This window comes from Buteo buteo, chromosome 17 (assembly GCF_964188355.1).
Source record: "Buteo buteo chromosome 17, bButBut1.hap1.1, whole genome shotgun sequence".
In the NCBI taxonomy this organism is placed as follows: domain Eukaryota; kingdom Metazoa; phylum Chordata; class Aves; order Accipitriformes; family Accipitridae; genus Buteo; species Buteo buteo.
Genome location: NC_134187.1, coordinates 7,809,347 through 7,837,188, shown reverse-complemented (window position 1 = coordinate 7,837,188; position 27,842 = coordinate 7,809,347). Strand labels below are relative to the sequence as shown.

General features: G+C 43.8%; 3 protein-coding genes across 5 annotated transcripts in view; 1 reads left to right on the top strand and 2 right to left on the bottom strand.

Annotated features, from left to right (window-relative positions):
- The window catches only part of FKBP1B (FKBP prolyl isomerase 1B), a 47,681-nt gene extending 44,695 nt beyond the window's left edge, over positions 1–2,986 (top strand). Inside the window, exon 4 of the mRNA XM_075049832.1 lies at positions 2,276–2,986. Within this exon, the coding sequence (XP_074905933.1) occupies positions 2,276–2,404 (129 nt within the window). The 3' untranslated portion in view covers positions 2,405–2,986. The remainder of the gene's footprint in view (positions 1–2,275) is intronic.
- Positions 2,987–7,029: 4,043 nt separating this feature from the next.
- On the bottom strand, positions 7,030–12,276 carry SF3B6 (splicing factor 3b subunit 6). The gene is made up of 4 exons (XM_075049033.1): positions 12,118–12,276; positions 11,691–11,809; positions 9,122–9,260; positions 7,030–8,621 (listed from the first exon to the last, which is right to left on the bottom strand). The coding sequence occupies exons 1-4, from the start codon at positions 12,145–12,147 to the stop codon at positions 8,532–8,534; spliced, it is 378 nt and encodes a 125-aa protein (XP_074905134.1). The 5' UTR covers positions 12,148–12,276; the 3' UTR covers positions 7,030–8,531.
- A 179-nt stretch (positions 12,277–12,455) lies between these two features.
- On the bottom strand, positions 12,456–27,662 carry TP53I3 (tumor protein p53 inducible protein 3). Of its 3 annotated transcripts, XM_075049032.1 has the most exons (9): positions 27,543–27,662; positions 25,927–26,055; positions 24,162–24,299; positions 22,863–22,968; positions 16,773–16,915; positions 15,813–16,080; positions 14,366–14,578; positions 13,571–13,767; positions 12,456–12,810 (listed from the first exon to the last, which is right to left on the bottom strand). In XM_075049032.1, the coding sequence occupies exons 2-9, from the start codon at positions 26,041–26,043 to the stop codon at positions 12,622–12,624; spliced, it is 1,371 nt and encodes a 456-aa protein (XP_074905133.1). In that variant the 5' UTR covers positions 26,044–26,055; positions 27,543–27,662; the 3' UTR covers positions 12,456–12,621. The 3 variants fall into 3 exon arrangements, with proteins under 3 accessions (XP_074905133.1, XP_074905131.1, XP_074905132.1); XM_075049030.1 differs by lacking the exons at positions 22,863–22,968; positions 24,162–24,299; positions 25,927–26,055; positions 27,543–27,662 and adding exons at positions 17,544–17,736; positions 18,563–18,692; XM_075049031.1 differs by lacking the exons at positions 22,863–22,968; positions 24,162–24,299; positions 25,927–26,055; positions 27,543–27,662 and adding an exon at positions 18,563–18,642.
- Positions 27,663–27,842: the final 180 nt, after the last annotated feature.

Genomic DNA, 27,842 nt, shown 5'->3' with positions numbered 1-27,842 from the left:
AAAATGTTCCAGATGGCAGTGTTTTATGGAGTGGCCTCTTTTCAGCTACTCCATAAAAGTCCAGGCTGCTGGTTTTGATGACATCCATGACCGAGCTGCAGATTTTGACCCTTACTGAATAAGGTACCAAACTGCACTGTTAAATTTTTATGACTCCAGGCTCCCGGCTACAAAACTTAACATTCACTGACCAACTCTACGTTGAGAAAAAGGAAACTGCCTTCCATTAATTACAGTTTGAGTGCCAACACAGTAAAACCCTAGAAGAGCCACACAATGCAATTCATTGCCAACTCTTGCTTTTTGTCTGCAGTGCTGTGAGGGCCCACTGAGGAGTGTGATCAGGCTGCTCAAGTGCAAGAGTGAATGAGATCAGGGCGCATATTCCTTGTGACTCCCCGTTTCGGGCTCCTAGAGCTCAGTGTAGGAGTAAACTGCTCGAATATTATTATAGGGACAACTTCTTATGCTTAAATAGAGAAAAGGGAAGAATGCAAAATGAGGAACAATCCACTGAGGAATGATGCAACCATGCTTTTCCAGAGAGGGAGGGAGGGAAGAGAAAATAGTTTCCAGCCCTATGGAGAAAGCAATGCAAGCATTCCCTTCTCTCCAGCCAGAGAAGTAGAAGTCTATCTGAGGAATCCTAGACTCTCTGCAAAATACCCACTTTCCTCTCAAGGATTTGAGTTGGACTCTTTATTATTTGCTTTGCAATAAGGCCTAAGAGGAGCTCAGGACCCCAGTGTGCTGTAGAAACCAGAAGCCAGTGCAGATGAAGCAGTGGCAACAAGCGCTGAGTGAATCAGTTTATCCCTTCCTTGACCGCGCTTGCTCCCTGACTCCTGTCCCTGAATTAATATTAGTGGCCAAAAGCCATTCCAGTAATCAGTGTGGCAACACGCTGCCCTCCTGCTCCTCCTAGTGGATCGCTGTCTGAACTCGAGCTTGTGCCTGTCTCCTTCCACCCCAGGGTTTTGAGGGGTTTGGGGAGTGTGATTACACAAGGCACTTGGAAAAAGGCAGTTCACTGTGTCTACCATGTAGATTTTTCAAACCTTGGTTTAAGGACTGTCAGATGTCAGCAGCATCTGCATTTCTTTGCTCAACTTCTGACAATTCAAGGTTGCCCCATGCCTAAAACCCATGCGTGACTTACTAGCTGTCTGGCTTGCAGGGACCCGTCAGAGCAGCAGCCAGCCTGCCCCACGCAAATCCCTGCAGGGACTAGGGAGCTCATCTGCTGTTATAGCCTCAGCCCCATGGTATGAATACTCCTGGAATGTGGAAAAGTTCAGGTGCACATTTTTCTTCTACCTAAAGTGATCAAAGCTCTAGCTTTGGCATATTTTATAGAACCTGAAAAAAATTTACCAGGAGATACCATGTAATCTGTAGTGCAGTGATGTGCCCGATCTTGGGAGAGAGGTCTGAGTTAAAATCACTGCTTTAAATCAGGGATTGTTTCTTGGCCAGTGAATATTCAATCACCAGTGCACGATGCTCCACCCCAAAATACTCTGTTGGAAGAGCAGGGATTTGAATCTTGATAGCCCAAATCTCAGCGAGCACTCTTACCTCCAGAGCTAGTCTGGAGTGAGAGAAATCAGCATTTCTGTCCATCCCAGGGGCAAGGGTTCTGCCAGAATAAGCAGCACCTGAGGTGAGATGTCTGCCCTCTGGCTTGGGCTGAGTTTAAGGAATTAAGTACCTCTTTTAAGTAGGATTGCATTAGTGTTTGCGTTGCACCTGCAAAAAGTTGGGTGCCTGCAGCATTAGCTTTTGAGCAATGGTTTTGAAGTTGTCCCTGGGGGTGGCTGAAGAAGGAAAAATGTTGCTGAATGCTTTTCAGAAGCTGAACCTAAATGCATTTCGGCACTGATCTCTCATGAATACAAAGCTCTGGTCCTATCTGTTACTGAGAGCCTTTTCCTAACGCCCACTGATGGTGTTACATGTACCCTGCGCGCCACAGAAGGAACTCACACCTCCTACAGCTGGCTCCCGTGTAGGCAGGATGGACCAAACTGCGTTAAAAAGCCTTTGTGTGACTCCCAGACTGGTTCTGGCAATTTAAATAACTACTGTGAGAAGTCAGAGGAGTTAGGAGACCTATGTCTGAGCTGTTTGTGGCAGCTTCAGCTTGAAGCTGAAAGATGAATCCAATGGTACCAACTCTCCTCAGTTCTGTAAATCTGCCACACAGTGATTTGTTCTTTGTTTTCCTCCTAATGCTGTTTTTTTTGTCTTCCTTTCTCCAACATCCAAAACCCAGATGAGCTTAGGACAAAGAGCAAAGTTGACCTGCACACCTGAGATGGCCTATGGAGCCACAGGCCACCCTGGGGTCATCCCTCCCAATGCTACTCTCCTCTTTGACGTGGAGCTTCTCAGGTTAGAGTGAATCTTCTCGAGGGAGTTGGCTGGAGACATCTGTTAATAACCATCTGTTCTTTCTTGCCTTGCCGGCAGTGGGAGAAATCTTCACTGGAATCCCCATCTTCCCTGCTCAAGCTGTCCTGTCAATAGCGCCTGCCGTTTGGTTTCTTACGCCTTCCTTCTCTTTTTTAACTTCGTGGTGTCCGTATTTGCCTTTTATTAGAAGCTTTGCTTTGGGAAAAATGTCTACCATTGTAACATTTTCAAGTTGTACATTTTATTTAACTTGCATGTGAGAAGAATTCACAGTGATGATTGAAAATATATATAAATATAAATATATATATATTCCTTATTGAAAAACCACTGCCTTACTGTACACTTAAACCAAGAAAAGAAAAATACAAAAGGTGCTCAAAAAAAAAATAATCCAATGTACGCCTTGTACATGAACGGGCATTAGCCAAACAGAGTTACCTGCGCTGCCACTTTTCTCAACTTGTACGTTCTGCTTGCTGCTGTTTTAAAAAATACTGTCTCATTTAAGAATTAAAAGTATATATAAAAAACAATAAAATCTTGATACTTTACAGTTTCTATTTCCTGGTTTTTTCCTCTGGCCACTGGAATTCTTTTTCATGTCTAAGAAGTTCTTCAAACAATCATCAACCCATTTTTTGTTAATTATTTCCCTTCTTATATGAAATACACGTAATTCCATGCACTGCTTCTGTTACAGATGGCACAGTGGAAGATCTCTGCGGGACCAGAGGTACCAGGAATGTGTGAGTAAGGGCTGCCGGGACAGAGAGGTTTCCTGACTCTCCATCTCCCCTGCCCTGCTGGTGGCCCTTCAACTCTGGCCAAAATGTAGCAGCTGAAGAGATGGGAAGTGATGCTTCTCAAAGACATGCAGTGCTGGTCCAGTTCTGTGCCTTTACAACAGTAAAACTAGTGTAGAATTTTCTACTGGAGCTGAGAAAGGCTAGAGAAGAGCAGAATTATGTGCATCCACCTTACAAAACAAATCTGAACCGTGGGATGATGTGGGCACTGAACACACCAGGTTTTTTTTAGGCTGCATCTTCTGATGCTGTTCACGTAGCCTGCAAACTTACTTTGTGTGCTGGGCTCCTGGCACTCGAGGCTGACCAATATTTATTTCATTTGACGGTTATATGAATTCACAAAAAGCTGGTTCCTCCTCTGGAGACAGGAAGATGCATAGACTGTCATTTACCTGGTTTTAGGAGCAGGACCTGATCAGCAAAGCTGCCTCTTTGCTGTTATTCTGCTTTGCCTAAAGTTGATTTCTCCCCTCTGCTCTAGAAAAAAAAGAGCATCGTTGGGTCACAGTGTTATTTTTATTTAACTTGACTATAAACTATTTGCATAGTTTGCACTAATGGATTTTTTGATGGAAGGATTTCGAGCAGGTGGTAAGCTATTTCCTTGTGTGAGTCTGTGCAAGGAGAACACAGCTAGCACGAGCAGACAGACTGCAAAGCTACGTAGGCACCTCCAGGTGCTACCTCCTGGAGATGAGAGAGAAAAGGAGCACAGAGAAGCAAGACTGGCAATCTGGCCAGTGAGTACAGCTCACACTCTTCTTTCTCTAGATGTTCATTTTACCCACAAAGCTGCATTTAAGTTTGTTAATTAATAAGCCCATAAAACCCATCTCTTACAGACTGTTATTCACCGAGGGTTGGTGGAGTAAAATTTTTTCTTGCTCCCCTCTTTGTAAAGAAACAAAAAGCCTTCCGGGATCCCCTTTTTTGGTGGAAATCTAGGATCACTGCAGCAGCGAGGTTACACATCCACATTTCTCTAATAGTTCTTTTATTTAGGACAGGCCAATTTCCTGTTAATAAATAGAGAATTAGACCTGCCAGCGTGATGCCCACTAGCTCTCCCAAGTTCTTTATAAAGGTCCCAGCCTCCTTTGCCACTGCCCCGGCCTCTGTCACTGGTCTTGATTTCAGCACTGGGTTACAGATTGCAGGTTGTGTTGCAGCAGTTGCAGATGTGAGCTCCTGTCAATGTCTTCGTTAAATGCAACGTAGCCCTGTCATGCCTGTCAAACACAGGTCGATTCAGCACACTGGTCTAAAGCTGTTCCTACCGATGGCCCCGTTGAAGTTAGTTGCTCGTTAAAACAAAAAAGAGAAAAACATAAATGTATCTGGTTTGGGACCTTTCCTGAATGCCTTGAAAGTGAACAGCAAAGTGAAGGATCAGCTCGGCGTACCTGGAACGGTTGCGTGTTCCCTTCATCATCTCTTGGTCCTGCTGTGGGCAAGCTTCTGCTGTGTCTAAAGCACTAGGCAGGGCATTGCTCTGCCCTTCCCCTTCTGCTAGGTTTCCTACCAGTGACAAACGTGTTCCTGCTGGGCTTTAAGAGCCGATCATACCCAGTCTTATCGTCTCTATCTGCAGAGCTGCTGTGCACTTTCCTTTTGCCCTCAGCAGTACAACCCGGCCATTACCGAGTCTGTAAAATCCTTATTACAGCTGGTTGATGAAGCTCGCTCCTCATCACCCTTTCTCTGCAGAGACCTTTGTTGGAAGCAGAGATTATTACATTTTTCATGCCAATTTCATTAAAAAAAAATCTGAAAGGAAAACTAATTGTGCTTTGTGATACTTAGGGAAATTAAGTCTTCAAGGAAATGTAATCTTTAGCTCTTTATTTGACTGCAAATGCGTTAATTTATTTAATTGTATCATCGATCAACACAGTACATATAATTATTACCACTATATAATGGATTGGAAAAAATTTACTGTCATTGCCTGTGTAATCAGATATGCTCTTGTTACTAATTTCTAAACAGCATCGATGGAAAAAAATGACCTTCCAGGCTTAATTTCATGCCCTACTTCCTGAAAAATTAAATGGGAAGTGAGCATACACAAAAACCAGCGCAGATGCAGAATACGAGGCTGGTAACATCTGCCTTATTTGCTGCCCCCTCTGCCATTCATATAACTGAACTCATTTCCCTGTCCTTTGATATTACATTTCAAACAAAATCTTGAGCAGACCTCATCAAAACAGTCCTCCAGGCATTCGATTTCCATTCCCCCTGTCTTGCAGGTACAAATTATTATTTCATTTTACATGTGCAGGGACATTGAAAGCCCTGAACAGGCACTAGAAGAAAAAGTATGAAATGGAATATTTAATGAAAGGCAGCAGCTGAGCTCTCAGAGAAATCAAAAGCTGCTGATCTTGAGGATTCATTGAGGGAATTTTTATTAATCTTATTACCCTAAAGAATTGCTTTTTATATATGTTTTTCAAACAGCATCAAATCCTCATCAAAACAGACACTGTAGTGCAAGCACCATGCTCTCTGCTATTGACAGAAGCAACGTGGTATTTGCATATGACTTTAAACAAGGCTGGCAGCATGTGGCACCATTATTAGCACTTTGGTATTTTATTATCAGTATTTATTATTATTAATTAAAAGCATAAATCCAGCATGGTAACAAGCACCTCCAGTTCCTGTTACAGCAAGGGGCCTTCTAAGCGCCCAGCAACTGGTGTAAATGGCCTCAGTCACCCTAGTGTTTGGCACATGTATGTGTGTGTGTCTATATACGTGACATATATATATACATATAAAATTTTTATATATATATATATATATATATATGGCCTGTATGTATCGGGGGTGTGGGGGGAGCGGTTTGTAACCTTTAAAAAGCCACGGATGTTCACACAGAAGCAAGCCCACCAATAAGATTTCATTTGTTTAAACATTTTTAAGGCAAGCTGGTTTTTGCCTGAGAAACTTGGGTTTGCATTAACCTGATGGGCAAGACCTGAAAACCGCCCTGGGGCAGGAGGAGTAACCAACTGCTCACCTAAGACCAAGGACAGCAGGTCACAGCTGGCTTTGCGCCTAACGTACCTGCATCACAGCTGCACCCGAGAGGAGAAGCGGTGCAGGGCTGGGCACCTGGGAAGGCTGGCAATGACATCACAGCAGCGCTTCACCTTTCTGTCCTTCCGGCCCCCGCTGCTAACGAGCTCCAAGTCTCCCATGGCCTGTTCCCGACCTCAGGGACGGGTCACTGGGGTCTGCATGGCTTCTCGCTGCAAAAAGCGGCATCAATTTTACAGGAAGGACACGGGTACGGAAGAGCCGCAGTGTAAGGACAAGGCTTTTTACCGCCCACACTAAACACAGCTCTTGCTCACGTCCCACGTGCCTGTCTGCAGCAGAAGGGAAGGGAGACCCGTCCCAGCAGAACGCTCCCTGGTCAGGCACAGGATGGGATTTTGAGCACCCACCCAACGCTGAAATCACACCTGAGCCCTTTCAGCTGCCTCCTCCCTGCTGCTCAGGGGTGAAACAGCCGGCCAGGAGCGTCGCCACCAGCCTGCCCGCTCCTCCCAGCTGAGGAACGAGGTCCATGGCAGATGGCAAGTGCAAGGGACCTCCTCCCTTTGAGAGCTGGGCCTTGGTACCCACAGCTGGGCATCCTTCCCCGTCAGTCAGGTGCTGAACATGCGCGAACATTCACGTACAACAGGTGCTCTGCGAATTCCTACCTGTATCGCAAACATGCAGGTGACACATGACTTCCTTTCTAAAAGGAAAGGTTACATGCAGAAGTAGCAAGCATAAAGCCTGGATGAAAAAAAGCAAAACTATGTAGACACACATTTATTTTTTTACTACATGGACACAAAACCAGCATGGTTCTTTTAAGTGACAAATTTTAACAAAAATCTAACAGTAAGAAAATGGAAACATTCCCTTATGACAGTATAATGCACTGAAAAAACCTGACTTAAATTACAAATCCTCAGGCAAAGTACGTTTGTATCTGCCTATGTTCTGCACGGGCTGCAAGCCGTCTGGTCAGGGAGTTAAACATCACATCCAAGCAAATAAATCCTCCCCAGGCAAGATACTACCAACATTCACACGACTTCCAGCTGGCTCAGAACAGAGGTAGAGGTTATTCTTTTCCACCTCCAAAACATACTGGTTATGCATACTCCGTATCACACTAATTTTTGTTCACAGGACATGAGTGCTGAAAAAGAGCCAAAAAACTTAAATGTTTTTCCTCCACCAATACTACATCTTAAGTTTATGTACATGAAATATATTACAGTTCAAACACACCAAGTAGAAAACAATCATGCTACAGGTATCTAAAATTACCACCATCATCTACTGTCTTGTTTTGGTCGGGTGTTCTCTACTTAAAAGGCGCGAATTGTATTCCTGTCGCTCCTACTAACCTCAGCGCAAACCTGGCACAGGTAATCAAGATCTCGTATACCATTAAGTCAGCCCTGCAGCAATGCACTTTTACAGCAAGACTGTTTTACTGCAGCTCATCAGTTTTGTCACAATTACTTGAGATATTTTCACTGAAGTCAACTAAGCAGTTGGATTCTTTTAAAAGGCTATTCATTTTCTATAGTTTGTAAAAGAAACTTTGTTACAAATGTGAATTTGGGCTTGCTTTGTTTCTAGTAAGAAGCAGCCTAAGGATCACGTAATGGAGTTAGGCTCCTTCAAACATTTCTGGCAGGAGAAAGGCGCAATAATTTGTGTACAATACAGAGGTGTGATGAAGTATTAAGCCATACTTATTTCTTTTTTTAAAAGCACAAAAATCCCTGTGGCAGGAAGACTAGTTGCAATACTCCCATTTTCAGGAAGTGGCAAGTGAAGTTTACCTCCACGCAGGTAGCTCACACAGAGCTCCTTGAACTTTTTGGCGTAACTGGCTGCCAGGCTTAAAATCTGCCCTGGAGTCTGGAAGAGACTGCCCTGGAGAACTTCAGGAGGCATGAAACGCTCAACCTGCTCGGTCCCAGCTCAAAAGGTCCTGCTAGAAACAGGGCTGTGGTTATGCAGCATTTGTCAGGTCACCCGTGCAACACAGAGGAGCCATGTCCATTTAGGGGGGTTTAATCTTAAAGCAGATCTTCTGGTGCTCTACATTTATTTAATTCTAATGTGAAGATCTGAAGATTCAAATGACAGCTTATCAAATTTAAAAAAAAAGTTATACTCATTGAAAATTCTATATTTAGTTCAAGAACTCAGCGGCAGAACTTGAAAACAGTTGAACTTGATGGCAGAGCTTGAGAACAGTTTTCCAAAAAGATCAGTTTATTTTGGTGGGTCTGTATTAATTCCGTATTTTTCCTTGAGAAGCTTAAGCTGTTCCTCTTTCTTCTTTGTGTCCATCTTTTGGAATGCCTGTAATTAGGAAAATAGAAGATGTGAGAAGAAAAAAAAAAAATCTCATCTGATGACACGTTATTTCCCAGTAGCCACAACCAACATCACTGCAAACTACACCAACATCACACACAAACAGTGCTGCTTAATTCTCAACCTTGGAGAATGCCACAGTACCCTGGATGCTGTCAGTAACAGGCAGAACATCAAGAACTAGAGACATTTCACCTGTAAACAAGATCTCACATCTTGTTGCAACTGTGCAGTTTCAAGGCCCCTGCTTCCTCCTCTCCAAAATACACTCACCAGAAACATGTTTTTCACACCCTTGGTCCAGAGGCCCTTTTCTTGCACAATCACCAAGTAAAGATGAAATCCTCACAATTGATCTGATCCATTCCCTCTACCAGTTTGGATTTATTTCTTAAAAATATCCAAGAAACTGTCTTTTCAAACTGAATTTTCTTTTGTGCTAGCTACGTTCACAGGTAACTTAAAAAAGCCCCAAGCGTACGTACCCGGTTTGCATTATAGTACAAAACGACAAGGTATCTGTTGCACACGTTGAATCCCGAAAGGTGATCACAAGCGTTTTTGGCATCAAAGATGTCTTCATAGACCACGTAGGCTGTTCCTCTAGTTTCAGGAGTGTTTCCACTGCAGAGCAATATCAGTTTTTATGTTAAACAAAATGAACAGGAAATAGTTCTGTTAGTCTTTAGCAGTGGCTGAGATTAGATTAACTAATGCAACTTCATTAAAAACCAATTTCTTGTTATTTTTTTGTAGATATTAAAATACCTCCCTGCTTTCCACACCCATCTCCACATACAGTTCAGAGTCAGAGACGACAGGAGAACATGACAGAGGCATGTGCTCCATTGTGCTCCTTAAGGGAAACTTGCCTCGCCACCACAACTATCAGAGTCTGTTGCTGTCAATGGTTGTCATATTTCTGGAAATACTTCCAAGTTTTTATTACAGCGATTAGCTTGTTTTATTTAATATTACAAGACCAGGCTGCCAGTTAATGGCTGTCTGGATCAGATGTCTCCCTAGAATGGAATACAGCTCTTGGCACCTCACAAAGTCAATTTAGAAGAGTCAAAACAGCCCTGCTAGTGCAAGGCGACTTCAGGCGCACAGCCATCACCTATCAGACCATCAATTCCTTTTCCTTTGCTGAAGGGACAGGAGACACGTCTGGGCATATAATGCTAACTAGCCTGGAGAGATGGCAGAGTTTACAAATCCAGAAGATCTCAGCTAAAAGATAATTATAGCGAACTTAATAATCAGAAGAACTCTAAGGTGCTTGCTTCTATGAAGAGAACTCCCAAGGACAAAGGACATCGCACATATCCACACCGGGATGCATACAAAATGAAGAGAAGAATGGGATAAAAACTGCACAAAGCACAGAAGTCATTACAAGGGGAGTTCCATGTTACGCCTTGTCTCGTGACAATGTTAGGATTTCTGTGGAAAACAACGCAAATCAGTAGTTCTGAATGATCAGCAGGGAGGCTGCCTGCAGTTAGTTCCCTGCTGGACGCACAGGCCAGCACGTCACTCCAATAGAAAGCTCCCCTGATATGTCATAATACTTTATGTCCCACTGTCATGCTGTTCCAACCTCATGTTTTCAGAAACCTTAAATATTAGCTCTCCTTTATGCTTATTAGTGAAGAATTCCACCTGTTTAGCCAAGCAGCAAGTTTATGCTGTCCCTTTTTCCTTTAGCCACTTCTCCAGTCACTTTTGTTGCCCTTCCCTGGACGAGAAGGATCTCACTAGCTACACATTCCAACACAGCATCAGCAGTACATCCCCCCTGTCCTTGTTTGTTTACTGAAAGCAATTCTATACGTAAGACTGACTTTATACACTGAATAATCATTTTTAATCCCTATGGCTCTGGAATGAGCACTTCTACTTGGGGTAGTAAAGTTCAGTCTGTTTAACTGTTTACATATTTATGTCCTGCATAGTCAAAACAACAAAATGTAATGTGGATTAGTTACCCATTCCAGTCGCAGAGCATAGGGAAAGGGAGAGCGCTATAAGTGACAAGGATACATTCTGCTCTAATCCAATCAGTAACCTAGTTGAGAACTCAGAGATGCTGCAGGTTATTTTGCCACCATCCAGATAAAAGCAGTACAAAAAGACTCATATCAAATATAAGCTGCATTTCCTTTCTTTTTGTACATCTATTGAAATGTGACTTAAAATGTTTTTAAGTATTAAACACCAAGTGTTGTTTCCTCCCCCACCCCTTCCTAAATATTTTTCAGAAGGGGAAAAAAAAAATCCTTTTGTATGAGTGTCAATCTCCAACCAGCCTTACTATGGTTCTTAAAAGCTCTTCCTGAATTCCAGCTTCAGCCAACTCTTTCCCCTGGGAACTTACTGGAACATAGTACTAACCAGATGAAATTGTGGTTTAATCCACAACATTCGGACAGTACTCAGGATAACAAGAAACATCAGAGCTCAGTTACTTCAAATACTGAAGACCTAAGAGAAGAACCTCAGATTTGCTGCAGACGTGTATAACCTCAGTGTATTTTAAAACACAGTTACAGTCATTATCCACAGCCTACATGGCTCGGGGACAAGCTGTACCTGACACACAGGGAGTTGGTTTCTGGTATTTGTTTCTGGTTGACAGGTCTAGCAACAATAGTATCATCTCGATTTTCCTATTACTTAAGTATCTAATGCTCATTAAATATGAAAACTGGTTGTATTCAACTTTTGCCTTTCTTATTTTTACCTTCAGTTAAGGTAAAATTTAAGATTTCCTGAAAAGAGTAAGTCATATTTTTACCCACTTACCTTGAGTTCACATCAAATTTAAGCTTTTTCACCCTACCTACCAGCACTGTTATTTTCTAACGAATTCACACATAAGAGAAATATCATCACATCCATCTCTGGCACACAGGGATACTGCTAAAGTGTGTTTAACTTTTTCAGCAGTGAAAGCCAGTTGCTACCTACTGCAACAGGAATACTGACATATAACACATATACTAAAGCACATAAAATCCTTAACTTTTCAAGGAAAACTAAAATACTTACACCCTGATTTGTCGAATAGGCCCGTACTTCCCAAAAATATCATACATTTCCTCCGCTGTGATTTTATATGGCAGGTTCCTAATATAGAGGATCCGATTGACTTCTGGAGGCAGCCGGATCTGATAGAGAAACAACATACGGCGTGTTAGACCTAGAGCGCTCACTTCAAACCTTAAAAGCGGCAGCCTGCGTGCTAAATCTTGGGGCTAACATCACCGAGAGAGTCCACGCGCTTCGCTGGTCCTTTTTTAACCCGCTACAGCCACAAACTCGACCCGCCCTTGTCAACCAAGAGCCCTGCCTGGGGGGGACCGACTCCCTTGGCCTGGGACGCGGAAGGAGCCCAGGCCGGGCGGGCCGCAGGACTCCTCGCCTCGCACCGCGCCAGGCTGCCCAGGAGGGGAAGGGGCAGGGGGGGAGCACTCACGTTGGCCCGCTTGGCCGCTTGCATCGCCATGGCGCCGGCCGGAGAGAGGGGGCTGCCGCCTGGGAGAGAAACACCGGCAGGGAACGGGCCGCGGCCGCCACCACCCGCCGCTCGCCTCGGCGGAGGACCCGGATGCTATCCCAGCCTGCACCGCGCCTCAGGGGCGGGCGCGGCGGGGAGAGCGGCCGCCGCGGGGAGGCTGCTGTGAGGTGAAGGGGGCGGGGCTGCGGCCGGCGATGAAGGCGGGGCGGGAAAGCGCGGGAGAGCGCCCTCCTACGTGGGGGAGCGTTCGGCGACATTTTGCTGACGCGATTAAGACGCGATGCCGTAGCTGCAGCCTGAACCTTTTTATTAAACGTGTGCTAAGGCTTTGCTTTACCCCTCCTTTTTGGCTTCCTCCCACAGCAGATCATTCCAGATTTGGAAGCAGAAAGGGCAGATTCTCAGCTTGTCAAACACTCCTAACGATTCTGTCCCCCAACAACTACAGCAGTAGGCCTCTCTTTAAGATGAAGCAGGCATTTCGATGACAATTTTGCCAATATTCTTGTTTTCTTCCATGATCCTGTGTGCCTCTGCAATCTCCTGCAGAGGGTAAACGCTGTCGAGAAGTGGTTGGAGACGAGGGGAGGTTCCTCCAGAAAAATACGGTAGCACGTCTTCTGTGAAGGCTTTCACCAGGCGTTCCTTATACTGAAGAAAAAAAGCATTTTGACGATCATTTCCAATCATTTCATTCACAGAGGTACCTCTCAGCACTGCGTCCAAAATGTGCACAGTTCTCAAGGAGACGCTTCCTGACATTTTTATAGTGAGATGGACATACAAACATCTGACAGGTGTAAATTGCAAACAAGAAGAAAACTTGTAGATTTATTGAATTAAATTCTCCAAAGCAAGTGGTACAAGCTCAGTGCAGAACCATCTAAACTCAAACTGATAAAAGCTCTAGAGAATGTTATGTTTTAGACCATGGACAGAATGTATCCTAGGGCTCTGCACTGCTGTCTTTTACTATAATATCTTGAGAATCTTCCACATAAAGTGATTTTTCCTTGGTAATTTCTGGGCATCCAAATGGCCTTGGTCTCTACCTTGAAAAATGATCTAATAGAAGTTCCCCCCGCCCCGACTCAATCAGGCTGCCTGATCACTTGAGTTTTGTTTCTTCTTAGGCCAAATCTTTAAATTATGGCACTTGTTAAGTACGTTAAAAAGTCCTGGGTATCATTCCGCTGACTAAGTAGTTCTAAAAGGGAGGCATCTGATAAAAAAAGGGAAATTGTAACTTAATTTTGCAATGTTTTCCAGAGTCTGTAGTAACAGTTAAGGTGATGCTTTTTTGGTAATGATGTGTTAGATTCTGCTTTAACACTGGTATCCAAAGAAAGCTCTCAAAACTATCATCGATTTTAAGATCAAACTGTATACACTGTTCATAGCCATTACTTGCCTCCTTGTCTCGTGATCGTAATAGACTTGTATGGATGCTTGCTCTTTTGGAAAGCAGCCTTGCAAGCAAATCTCCATGTACTTCACCTCCACTCAGTAGTCCATAAATAATCCACCGGCCATCAGTACTCAGACAGTTGATATTCTTCTCCCAATATGAGCCACCAACACAGTCTAAAATAAGATCTACTCCAGAACCTCAAGTAGAAACAGAAAAGATTTCAGCAATGTAGTTGAGCTGCATTAAAGGTAGAATAATTTCAAGAAAAACTAAAACCTTATTCTTTGTAGGTACAGAATCAATCCTGCAGTTATTTACATCTTTCTACCGAAATCACAATGATTTCTAAGGAATTCTAGAATCAGGCACAAAAAAAGAATCATTATAGATACCCAGATGCAGATTCTGTCATAAACCATCCCAAATGCTTAGAAAAGCTGAATTTTTCTAACAGTAAGAGAACTAAGTTTTGTTCCCATATTGAAACACTTACAAAGACAAGTGCAAGGATTTGGTCCCACAGTTCCTTGTGGAGGCAACAATAACACAGGCACAATATTTATGCCCCAAATGAACCTGAAGCCAACGAGAGTCCATGCAGAAAAGAGAGCACAGTCAAACTAAGGAAAGAAACATTCTTGGGCTGAACAGGATGCTAGGTTGGCTAACACGGTCAGGACTGTCTGCTCCTTCACCGACTAAGGTGACAGTTGAAATTGAGTGTATGTGCATAGAGGTTAGGAGGTACACACTCCTCCTCAACTGTAACAGCGTCTTCCATACAGAAGTTCTTACCTTGGGTGAATGCCAAGACCTTTTCACTAAAATCTTCATTCTTGTAATTGAACCCCACAGCTGCTCCCGCGTTTGTTGTTGCTTTCAGTTTCTCTTGAGTTCCTGCTGTCACGATGGGAATAGCTTTTGCCAGTCTCACCAGCTGAATGGCTGCCATACCAACTCCACTAGCTCCAGCGTGGATCAGCACTCTTTCGCCCTTCTGTACTTTACCTGAAGGAGGGCATAAGTGAAATGGTTACCTTTTTGGCATCACCTTTGGATTAAAACATGATCGGGGTGTAAAATACTGAAGAGGAAGCTGAAAGAGATGCCCTTGAGTGGGCTTTGTTTACATCTTCATATCCTTCATAAAAGAAACAAATTCAGCACTAACGCAGCTCACAGTGTACCAACAGGAACTCTATTTCACCAGCTTCAGTGGAATGACTTTAGCTTGGCCCTGTCCAGTTCTGGGCATCTGTGACCAAGCTGTTCAGGTGAGTGCAGTCAGCCTTTTCGTACTGGGATCATCCCCTGCCACCAACAGAAAACACACTCAGAGGATGTTAATACTGAGAAATCAGGCACTCAACAATGGAGAAACATAAGAAGTGCTGGGTAACATTAAAGACCAGTGCTACCTATCATTTTACCATCTACCAGTTGCCCTAACGCATTTGTTTGTGTTCCACTGATTGCTACTGGAAGTGAGGCACTGAGTAGTCCTGGAGACGTGGTCCTAATTGACCACAGACTCCCAGGAAGCAACGTTGCTTGAAGTGAGTCTGCATTTCAGGTAGTGAGGAAAGTTGCTTGTTTGTAACTCCTGTTCTTCAGTGGAGCTTTTAGATGCTACTGCTGAAGAGGGCAGAAGGTGGCTATTTGTCAATGAGGAAAACCAGTGGCAAGTGCTACTGTTAGTGCCTCTATAGCACGTTTTCGAAACAAAGAGTGTGAACTTATGTCTGTTTTAAATCAGCTCAGAGGAGATTTTACCAACAATTAATGTCTCTGTGAAACAATGTACAAGAAGATATTGTCTACTGTAGATCCACAGGCAATTAGTGGGAAAGTTCACGATATGGTCATGCTTGCAGCAAGTCAAATCTTTAGAAGTAAGATGCGTTTTCAGTTATTTGGAGAACATGTAAGTTATTTCAGGGTTTAGGCTTAATGGAAATTGCCATTCAAGCTGAGAAATGTAGACAAAAAGAAAAACTGACCATCTTTCCATATCCTTCCTTGTAAATATGCAATCAGCAGACTAAGTTGTGACACTGGGGAGATGTGGTCAGGATTCCAGGGTTTGGGTCTGGCATACTGGATTCTGACCCACGTGAATGAGGTGACAGAGAAAAGGTTCTTCAAAGGCAAACAGCATTCAGATGGAGACAAGAAAGAGGTTTCATAACAGAAAGGAAAACAGGCTGTTTTGGTAGGATAGAGTTGCAAATACGCCTCTCACCTACAAAATGCAGCAGCTGAAAGGCTGTTAACCAGGCTTCGGGAATGGCTGCAGCCTGAATAAAAGTCATATCACTGGGAATTGGCATCAAGTAGCCTTCGGGTACTGTAACGTATTCTGCCTGGCCACCTCCGGAGAGCAGAGCCATCACTGCATCGCCAATCTTCCACCGGCCCTTGCAGCCAGGTCCAAGCCCAGCCACACTCCCAGCTGCTTCTAAGCCTAAAATATCACTTGCTCCTTTGGGGGGAGGGTACTTCCCTCTCCTCTAAAATAAAAGAAGAGAGAGGGCAAGGAAGGAAAAGCCACACATCAATGAGTGTAATGACCTATGATATTTTGTTCACGTGCCTCCAACCTAAATTCCTATTTATCTAATCCTAATTTTGCACTGTGTAAATGTTCCAGTAATTTGAGCATCTTCTATCCTCTGGCAGTACCTCTTGTTTCCTAAGTATGTTTTATTCTTAAAACACTGTGTGCAAATTCAATTTGTTATGAGTCCCCTTTGTCCAGGCCAATCCATGCTGGGGAGGTATTATGGTCTCCAGTTGCAAAGCATGGCTTTCAGCTCAAATTAAAGCAGCTCAGACTTAACAATTTGAATGTGATTTTCCCACACTGTAATTGAGCCAGTGGAACGTTTCATGTTCATCTCAAATGCCCAGAGAAAGGTCTAAGCAACTAGAAAGACCAGAGCTTTGGTTTTACATCTTTTTTTGAAAGGCAGCTACCTTTCCATGCCACCCCAGCATTGCAGTGACCCAGATAAAAACATTTATCTGCTGAATCAACAGACATCTCTTCTTTCAGCCCTATGAACATTCCCTTTGAAGTCCCCCACCCAAATGCTCATCAGGCCCAACATCTTTAACTCTTCAGATTTGTCAAGACTTCAGGTAGGGGCTTGAAAATTTGGTATAGTTTTCAGGTGCATAAATCTGCTTAACATACACATACCTGGAGTAAATCAGCCCTATTCAGAGCGCTGGCAGAGACCTTCACAAGAACTTCTCCTTCTCCTGGGTGTGGTTTCATCACTTCTTTCACATAGAGATTTTCTGGGCCTCCTGGGCAATCAAAGTAGGCTGCCAACATTTTCTCTGAAAAAATCCCAGCAAAACCAAAAAACCTGGCATGAATGCAGGCACACTTACGTGCAGCTGGAAAATCTCAGTAATCAGTAACCACAGCTCCACAGATTCCACTCTGCAGATGGACAATGCAAACTGTGACACAGGTCGAAGGTAGAAGAGGGGAGGGCTGCCCGAGAAAGCGGAGGAGTTATAATGCAGTGAAATACATCAACATTGGGACACAACATATCGTTGCAAAAGCCATTTGACAAACCATGAAGATCACCTTGCATCGTCATAGGTCTTAACCCTGCACAGAGCTGTGAGTGGATCCAGCAGCCCTGACCATCCGCCCACCTTAACTGTAAAATTAACACACAAATGAAAGTAACATCCTTTGCTCTCGAATTCTGCATGATTAGGGCCTCAGTGCTCAACTGACTAAAGGACACAGGCCCTTAAAGTAGTAGACACAAATGGGATTTTAAAACCCTCAGCAGAAAGAGCCTTTATTTGACACATTTAAAATCATGTAAGTGCTGCTTTATGATTCAGCCCATGGATGACAACTTGAAGATACACAAAGGCATGATGGTGACCTAGCGCAAATGAAAGATAACAAATGGTTTTTAAAATTCCTATTTATTTCCCTTGCCTCAGCAGGTGATTCCTGTGTGCCTGATTTGCTCTGGTAGCGGGTCCCACTGCTGCAGGAGTCTTTCAAGTAACTCCTCAGATACAGTTCCTTGCTTTTGGCACCAGCAGTTGTTGAGATGGGCCAAGATGTCAAGCCTCCTCCCGCTTCGCAAAATCAAATCTGGAGCAGTCTTCCCTCTGCCCCCTGGGTGCTGGGTGGAAGGAGATGAGAAGAAGAAGGAATCACAACGGGAATGACTGTGTTACTTCCCAAGAGCTGGTACTATACTGAACACAGTATAGGGCTGCCACCCACAGATGTGCGCAGGGTGGGCTGCAAGCCAGAGCCTCTTCAAGGAAACAGCATTGTGTGATAGACCACCATGCCCTCTGTAAAAATCACTTGCATTATGGTATCTGCACAGGAAAAGCTAGGTGCATATTTAATTATTTGTGATAAGACTGCAAATGCGGAATGATAAACACCTTGAAACCCCACGAATGCCCCACGGGGTGGTGCTCTGTGGCTGTTTTACAGCGAATGAACACTTCCAATTATTCGTATAAAATGTAACTTAAAGGCTTTTCTTTCAGAGGCTGGCAGTCTATTTGTTGTTTTCAGCTGAACCATTTAATCCAGTCCAACAAAATTTATCTGTATTAGCACAAAAATTTCATGGGAAGCTCACCCAGAAACCACCCTGTTAACAGATGCTTCTGCTCTCTTAACTGTCCAAGTTTAGTCAATTAAAAATAAGATGCAAAAGAAGCTTTAGTCCTTCTTCCAAGACACATTACTAAACTGCATTTTTATAAATGCTTGTCTTTGTTGCTAGAAGCAGACCCACAAAAATAAATTAAAAAATACAGTGAGGAGCCGAATATCTACATCGCTTTCAAATGCACAGAAAACTGCAGGAATTGAAAACCAAGTTTCCAACCAAGTGCAACAACTTCAGACTGTCAGATCTGCCAGCACTGGCCCCAAACAACAATTTAAAGAAGCTATGCGGTTTCTGAGCACAATTTGAGACTCACCTTTTTCCTGTAAAGAAGGGAGGATGTTCTCTGCACCAGGACAAACCCAGCCTCGCCTTGGGAACACAATCTGATCCCAGTTCCTCCTTTCCCAGCTCTGCCCTCGCTATCAGCCATTCCCCAGCAAGTCAAGGGGTGGAACAGGATGAGGTTGTGTTTTACTTTGGAGGGACAGACATGAGCAGAGTCAGAAATATTAGTACATCTCAGCATTATTTCTACCCACGGACCTGGTTTATTCCACGGATTGAGGCAGAAATCTACTTTCCCGTTTGTCATTGAGGTAGAGATCTGCTGCTCTCCCCCAGCACACAGGGAGGTTTGGTCTAATGCCTCTGCTGTGCTGATCCGCCCGATATGTGCCTATTTACGTGTTCTCGGGCAGAGCACTGGACTGCTGCTTTCATTTCTGAACTCTGAGTAGTGCAGACGAGACTTACTGAAGTTGCATTAAGGGCATGTGAGCTGTGACAGTCCTTATGCTATACATCCACCTGAGGAGGCTTTATTGTGCTCTTGTTCCCATGAGATGTCAATGTTCAAAGTTTACTGGTTCACGTCCGTCAGCCCGCTGCATTTCTACCTGATGTTTTAGCTGCCTGATCGCACCTCTTTGTTGAGCTTTGCTGTTTCCCCCAGAGGGAGAAGGATCAGATCATGCCTTTTTCCATGTCCTAGTCAACAACTCTTGAGTATTTGAGAGTTGTCAGGGAATAAAACTGGCACTTCTGAGTATTTAAAAACTATAAATCATATGACTGTCCATGTGTGGGACTCCTCTGTGGATTTTTTTCCTATTGATTTTGAGAGTTTGGGATTCAGGCTTTTAAACTCTTCTTTGAAACTAAACCAATTTAGAATCACATGTAGCTAAAAATTCTTTTGTTCTCAAATGACTCAAAAGAGTTAATAGTTTGTTTCTGCAGATAAAAAGATCATGGAGTCTGATCTTCTTGAGACTGCTCTTTACCTGGTGGTGTAGGCAGAGCTTCAGCTGTCCCCTGTGCAGTAATGAGTTCACTCAAATGTGGATTCTTTGATGTCTTACAGTATACACAGTCTGATTCAAGCCTGGTAGTGACGTTATCCCTCCTCCCCAGTCCTCACAGAACTTTGCAATCCACTACAATTTAATCAATTACAATTCAAATGGACATGTTAAAAAAGTTTTATTTGTAATACTGAAAGATGTACGGGACAATCTGAAAATATGTTAATATAACAATTTCCTTCGTCCTTTGGGTCTGTGATGCTAGCATAGCTTTAATGCTGTGAGAGAAGTTTCTTTGCTTAGGGAGATTAATAATTTTCTTATCTGGAAGCAAGCTAAAAGACAACATTAGAAAGATTAAGCAGAGCATCTTAAACCAAATCCTGAAGACATTACTTTCAATTCAGTTAAGAAACTTAGATGATAGACACATAGGGTAGTCCTCTTATGAGCAATCAGTCCTCAAGCGTTCTTGAAAAAACAGAAGGAAACTCAGCAGTTGGAATGTTGTAATGTGGTAGTTTCTTGCTTAAACTGGATAGTGCTTCAAACTTCTACACTTTATTTCCTCATGAGCAGTCCTTTGGAGGTTGATGAAGTTCAAGATTTCTACTCATTCAGCTACCTTTTTCTCTAAAGTAGTCCGCTGTGATACAAGGAAATAAATTTTAAAAAATTGAAAAATCAACAATGATAAAAATCATATACAGGATTGCTTTAATGAAGATTTTTTTTTCAAGTTCAAATCCACCTCAGACTATACTGTACTCGAAAGAAGACAGCTGTATTTCTAGCTGAAAATTGAAAATACTAATACCTATATTCATGAGGTATTATCTGTTTTAAAGAATAAACACTGAACACTTTAAATCATTTTTAGAAATCTCTTGTAACATGCTGAGAAAAGCTACTTTGTTTTCTTTTTGCAAAGAAATCATCCAGAAAAGCAAGAATAAACCCCAGAAAATACACATTGTCAAAACTGCTGCAAATCTGGCACTGGATACACTGAGACCTTAGACTTTACTCTGGAACAGTGGCCAGTTACGGACAAATGTGACTGTTTGCAAGACCAGATAACTTGTGTGCAAATGGTTACAGGATTTTGCAAGTGTTGACATTTTTTGCAGTCTCCAAACTTTACACTTTCTGCCTTCCTCCCCTGGCAGCAAAGAAGCTGGTATCAGCTGTGATATGGCTCCTGAATTTATTACTGAGGCAGCTGGACAGACTTGGGGCTAAATAACACAATGGCACCTTTTGGATCTGCTTAAGCTCCATTTGTAGTACTGCAGGAAAAGACTAGGATAAAGCTAGTCTAAGTTAGCTTAAAATATAAGGCCCAATGCTTAGATTTTTAAAATCTCATTAATGTTGCCCTAGATGGAAGCAATCCCTTGAAAACACTCCGTACCTGGAAGGACCATTCTGGTTTGGTAGTATTTCATACCTTTTTTGACCCAGTGATTAAAAACTATTAATGCTACCAGGGTGGGAAATCTGTCTGTTCCTCAGTTCATAGCCCAGCACATAAATGTCCCCCAAAATTCATATCATTTGAAGTTAATGTGCTGGCCATGCATGTCAGTGACAAAGATCTTTAATACCTATCCCTAACAGAGCCATCACAGCTGCTAATTATGACAAGGATGAGGCAGAATCATGTCTGGAGCACAAGAAAATTGAGGCTCTCTAGGCAGTGCAGTGCTGGTACAATGGTTTTGTGCTCAACCTGCTACGAGACACTGACAAAAACAATGGCCAAGAACTAGAGAAAGCAGAACATAACATAAAGCAGCCTGAGGTTGCTCTGATAGTTGAGACTGAAATGAACATAGGAAAGATCCAAAAACCACGGGCAATCCACTTCCCTCTTCTCCTGGCCTGTCTGCAGTGAGATGTGTTTTGGTTAAACACAGTGCAGGGGCTGTGAAGTGTGAAGAAGTGGAGCGGCTGCAGTGGAGGCCAGTCTCTGCCAGCCTGGCACCAAGCACAGACCCACCAGCCAAGAACCAGTTTTCTGGAGGTCCAGCAGGCAAGATTGTTCTAAAACCTGCATTATAGCCTCCAAAAATCCTGTTCTTGATCATAGCTTTTTGAATTGTAAAAGCCTTTTGAAAAAGGTTTGATGAAGGATTTGTTACTGAGAGTCTTGTAGCTCATTCCAGATGAAACAGCTTATGGCCCAAAACACAAATTCATTCTACTTACTTTTAGGCACCTAAATGAGGAACAAAAGCTAGGAGCACAGTGGGCCTACAATTTTATTCCTTTTCAGTGAAAGGAGATGGGCATATCCATAGATTAAGTTGAATCTTATTGCTCTACAAAATATTCCTTAGAAACATCCTTGAAATTCCTTCAAAATTCCTTACAATTACCCCTACCGTGAAAATCAAGGCTATTTTGGGAATCTGCTCTTTTGCATTTTATCCATTTGGATAATGTGATAAAATGATTGTATCCTTGATACGGAGTCAGCCATATATTACATCAATAAGATGTGTAACTCTGTTATTTATCTCCCGGACAAAAGTTAATGAAGAGTGGTTAATCCTTGTCAGCACCTCCACACAAAGGGAAAGCTACATTTGAGATGCAACCAGGGTTCTGCAGCTGGTCTGCGAAGGGCTGGGTTTTGCAGTATTCCCGAATGGGAAACAAAGAGCTAGATGTTAACACTAAGTCTCTAAAACACTGAGCCCAAGAGAGAGGAACTTAAGAGGACTCACACAAAAGGGAACTTGAGTAGGAGAGGGAAGGAAATGGGCACTTCTGTTAGAGAAGAGGTGCTTTGTTACTGTGAGGCAAGGAAACTAGCTTCATGATGTCTCAAGATTCACGTGTAGGAAAAGAGACTCCAGCTTTCTCCAAGAGACTAGCCAGAGAGAGAAAGTTTGAAACCCTTAGAGAATTCATGTGTCTTTGAAGAATTGGGCTGTGAAATAGAGTATCAAAGCTGGTGCTTTACAAAAGTGTGCTTAAGACCTCAGCATTAGGCGTATGAGGTCAAGAAAATGTGACTGCCAGGTCCCATTTTGTTGAAGGGTAACTAACAGAAAACGTGTGCCAGAACAGCCAAGGAAAGAGAGTTCAGCAACCTGTTCATGCCCATGGAGGCTTTGGAGCACAGTGGGATGTGATGTCTGGAGAGGGTTTAGCTTGGAGGCATAACCATGTCTGTGCTCAGTTTCCCAGATTTTCAGGATTTGGTAGTTTGTCAGATTGATTTTTGAAGCTGTTTGTAAGGGCAGAGCTAATCAGTGAGATGCCGGCATGCAGGAACACAGGTACAGCCATTTGTCTTACCTAGTTTCTCCACAGCCTCCACACACACACTGGGATACATGCCCACTCTGTAAGTAGCAACCAGGATGAAAGTCTTTGTCTTCACAACGATCAGGCCTCCATCTGGCTAGATAATACAGAAAATTGGTGTAAGGTTACAAGGTTCTAAAAAAATACATAGATATATATATTGCTTGACAGTGTGGGCCAATTACAGGCATTTTCTTTGCCAATATCCCTGGTTGGTTTTTTTTTTTTGGGGGGGGGAGGCAAATACTGACTTAAAGTTTAAGCCAGGATGCAGATAAACAGTGACAGGGAATGTTCTGAAGAATGCTGACTATTAAAGCAAGTCAGTCAAATGCTTTATTATATTGCCTGTTCTTACTTCCATTGATTAATATATTATTGCACAGCATTTTGAAGAAGTGTTATCCTAGTGCTCAATGTCATATGCAAAAGCACTGATAAACACAAATAAAATAACTAGCATTTACATGAAAGCATGCCCAGTATTTTATGAACCCTGCCTCCCAAACTCTGCCTCACCAATGTGTAATAAGGAATGGAAAAAGACATTGCAAAGTACTGCATTTTTCTGAAACAGGATACAAATTTAAGAGCTGCTCAGCTTCTTCTGCAAGTTGCTTAGCTCATTTCAGGATGGATTTACTGGGGAGGGGAAGAATTAAGAAGACCTCAGTAATACCCAGTTGGATGTATTTACTTCAGACTGTGTGACTTGGCAGTAGTAACAAAATTCTGCCATCTCGAGCATGGCTGCATGCAGCCATGTCCTCAGTTTCTGTTTCTGCATTACACAGGTGAATTACTGAGGCTGGAGTCCCACAGGCTGAGTAAGCTGTCAAACAAGGTCCTGCTGACCCATGTCTCTTCTCTCCCCTGACCCAGTTACCTGGTCCTGCTACCTTATTCTGGCTGTGAGCTTGCCAGGCCCTTCTATTACCTGATTAATTAATTAATGAGGCAAGAAACCAACCCCCCAAAAAAATGAAGTGGTAGTTTTTTCTCAGCTTAGGGAGATGAACTGATTTGAAGGAGAACATGACAAGCCCTACAGGTGTTGTTAGGGAAATGAATGGTGTTACCCATCAAATTTGTATTATACAGCTGACACTTTTTTGTATTCTGCACTGATTCCGTTCCACACCTGCTGTGAAGGTGATATGGAAAGAAAGAAAGAAAGAAGCATGTGAAGGCTTTCTGCTTGTGTTATGATATTCATGTAACCACGCAACGAGGGAAGGAAGTGGGAAGTCTCCAGATTTCTCAGGATAGCCACAGCTCTTGTCAACATACGTTTTGAAGATAGATGGAATGCTCATCTGCGCGGACACATTTATAGTACTTCTCCTTGAAGTAGAGTCCTCCCCTTCTAACTTGCAGTAAGTTCTCGTAGAAAGCGTAGATAAGGTTTAAAGCATTCTCTGGTGGCACCTGTGTTATACAACACAGTGTTATGGACCAAAAATGCATGTCTTTGCAATGATGAACTGCTTTCCACCCTCCTACTGTCTTTGATAGTTCACTTGAAATTATAATGTAAAAAAAAATTACAAAAAAATATCTGCCTGGCTTTGAAACTAGTCCTAGTTTCTGTACAGTCCACTATATTTTTAAAGTCTCATTTGAAACAATCAGCATAGTTCATGATTACTATCTGTGTAGTCCCATTACTCAGTGACACTTCTCTAGGTAGGCAATGTGCCCTGTGGTGACCAGACCCTTCTGTTGAAAGGCAGTATAGGGTAGGACACAGCCTTCCCTGGGCTTGCGCAGAGCTCAACCAAGGATGCCAATTTCAAATATTCTTAGTCTTCAATGGGAAAGTGTAACTTTTAGCAAGTCCAGACCAGATCATCACACCTCGATGGAGCAGTCTACACAGGTCACAAATCTGGTCAGGTCAATGAGCTCTTGGGCTCAGTGTATGTGTAACTGGGTCACTGGTTTGGCAGATTTATATTCAGCTGGTTGGATGAGATGATCCAATGATCCCTTCTGGCCTGAAATTCTTTCAAGTCAGTGGAGCTGGTAGTAATTTACACTGGCTGAGGACTTTGCTCTGGACATCAGCACATAATCATCCGCCTTGCCAAAGAGCCAGCAGGCTGGCATCTCTAAAAACTGTGGTTTATATTAAAGATCATTTACGTGTTAAAGACGATGTCACTAGTGGACTGATGACTCTCTCTGCTGAGAATCTGTCCCCAGGGTTGGGGCTATCTTAACAAAAGCTTCATCTTCTGAACACATTCTTCTGAGCATGCCAAGCATAGCAATATGTACCCCTGGAAAAACTGCCTGGAAATGTTTGAGAGCTGGTATCATGGGGATTAGGAGAGGAAGTGTTACCTTCCAATGACATAAGGATGACTGTGGCATGGGGAGCGTTTCTGAACTAGAAAGTTCAGACTGTGTCAGGGAGTGCGTTATTACTTTTACCATATAATATAATCAGAAGTGCTGTTACTCTGCTGTTTATCAGCTGACAGACAATGAAAATAGATAAGCTACAACTATACCACCAAATTTCAGGTGCCAGGGAGCAGTTCTGAGTACTGTCAGACCAGTTCAGGTAGAGTTTTGGCCTGGGCCAGCAAGCACTTTCCCAAACAATTCCAAGGCACATTTTACAATATTAGAATGGCCCAGGACTGGTCCCCATAGGCAACCTGGTACAGCCACTCTGTTTTGGGGTTATAGTATGGGCATGCCACATTCCATACCAGCAGGTCTCAGTGCCAGAGAACGGACCTGCCTACATCTGCTTTACTGGTGGAATCATTGAGTGCTAAGTAGTTAAAAAGGACTCCTTGAAAATGCCAGTTAAATGGTATCTTTCTTCCAAAAATCAAAGATGTGAATTTAGCAATCAACTTTGCAAGTTAGCCTCTCAACACAGCAGCTAGGCTGTACCCCTGTAACTCCGACTCCGAGGTTGAAAGAAGCAAGTGTATTTAGTAGAGCACTGTGCTCCCTGCTGTTATCACTACTTTGTGCTCTAGATTCCCGGAGTTTCCACCTCTGCTCTCACTTCCTAGCACACTCTTTGATCTCTTACATTAAAGCCAAAGGTTGATGCACAGACTTTTCTTTCCTTTATGTTGATGATAGCTGCGTTTTCCACATGCTTTGTTCTGATAAGACTGTCATTCAGCAAAGCCTGGAGTTGGTTCATTTTCCTTCTGTTCTGTAAAAAGAAATAGATGTGTAAGTGTTCATTCCCCTTCCCTGTCTATTGGAAACCAGATCCTCCTCCAAGTGGGATTTAGGAGTTTCAGCAGAAGTAATGCTAGGCCTCAGATAAGCAATGTAACAAAATAAAAATGCAAAAACCAAGAGAGCAGCAGAACAGACCAGCAGGAAGAGAGCTACCTTTATCAGGAAGGCCATAAAAGTCCAGTTACATTTTTATAGTGTAAGTATTTCTAGGTTCTTTTTTTCCTGGCATTTAATTTTCCTCTCACTGAGGAAACAGTCCACAGTGAAAACACTGAGAAATGAGATAAAATTTGCTACAACCAACAGATCAGAGCAGAAATTGGGGTGGGGGGAGTGGGTGTTGGTTTCTGGGCCACGCTTGGCCCAAAGCAAAAATGATTTTCTTTTTAAATAGTCGGCACTAACATGGTTGTTGTTAGACCTCTGGGTCAGTGTGACATTACTGGGGTGCTGCTTGGGGAGAAATCCTACATTTCTCTCATGTGACGGTATCTCTGGCTGTCTGCATCAGCAGCAACAAGAGAAGTTAAATGCTGGTTAAATCTTCAGAGAATTGCCAATAGACATCTTGTTTACTTCAATCCTGGCCAGCTGCTAGGTGCTGGCAAAAATTGCAGGCTGACGTTTCTGTTCGTGCCATTGTGCTCAAATCATAATTAATTAGTACAAAACTGGTATTTCCTTATCACTAGAGTACAGCCATGTCATACATCGTACTTAAATTTCAATTCGAGTTTCATGAAGTCAGTATTACACGACAATGTATGAAATCTTGCAACAGAATTTAGTAAACTAACTCTGGATAAAGCTTGTGGCTTTATTGCTACATAACCTGGAAGTGTTTATTTTACAAGAGGGTATTGGAAATGACATTAGTATCGCAAGTAAATAAAGCTATCAGGCTTATCAGGCGGCGTAGCAAACGGCCCGTCATAAAGACATCAAGCTAGAGCATTTGTTATTAACTCCTGAGCAATGAGGGTGTATTTGAATTTTAAACCAAGAAGGAATGAGAGGCATGCCGGTGAGGGGTTCGCGGCCGGATCCCAAGCGCTCCAAGAAGCCTGGCAGAAGGCCGCAGGGCTTGGCACGGCCGCGCCGGGCCCCGTGGCCGCGGCTGACAGCTTTCCCCTTCGGGCTGACAGGAGGCGGCCGGGGCCGCGCACCCAGGCTGCCCTCCGCTTTCTGCCCCCAGCCAGGCGGTTCCCGGGCCACACATCGCGGCCACGGCCCGAGGCAGCCCCGTTGCCCGTACGAGCAGCCCCCCGGCCCGGCCCGGCCCGCTCCGCCGCCGGCGCCCAAGGCCGCCTCCGCTCACCGGCGCCGCCTGAGGCGTCTCCAAGGCAACCCGGGAGCCCGACTGCGCCTGCGCGCCGCCCGCCTTCCCCGCTGCGCTTCCCAGCATGCCCCGCGCGCTGCCGGGGATGCTGGGAGTTGTAGTCTCCCGGCCTCTACCTCACGGACGGGGGAAGGCGCTCGGCCCCGCTCGGTTCGGTTCGGTTCGGTTCGGTTCGGCTCGGCTCGGCTCGGCCCTTCATTTCGGGCTCAGCGCTGGCGGCGGCGCTGCCTCTCACCTGCCCTGGCGGCCGGCTGTCCTCGCTCCTGATTGGCTCACTCACCCAGGCGCTCCCTTTCTGATTGGTGGGAAGGCCTACCCAGGGCGACGGGGCCCGAGGGAGGGCGCCCGGGTTCGGGTTGCCATGGCAGCGAGGGACGCTGGGCGACCGGGAGCGGAGGGATCCGGCCGTGCCCTCC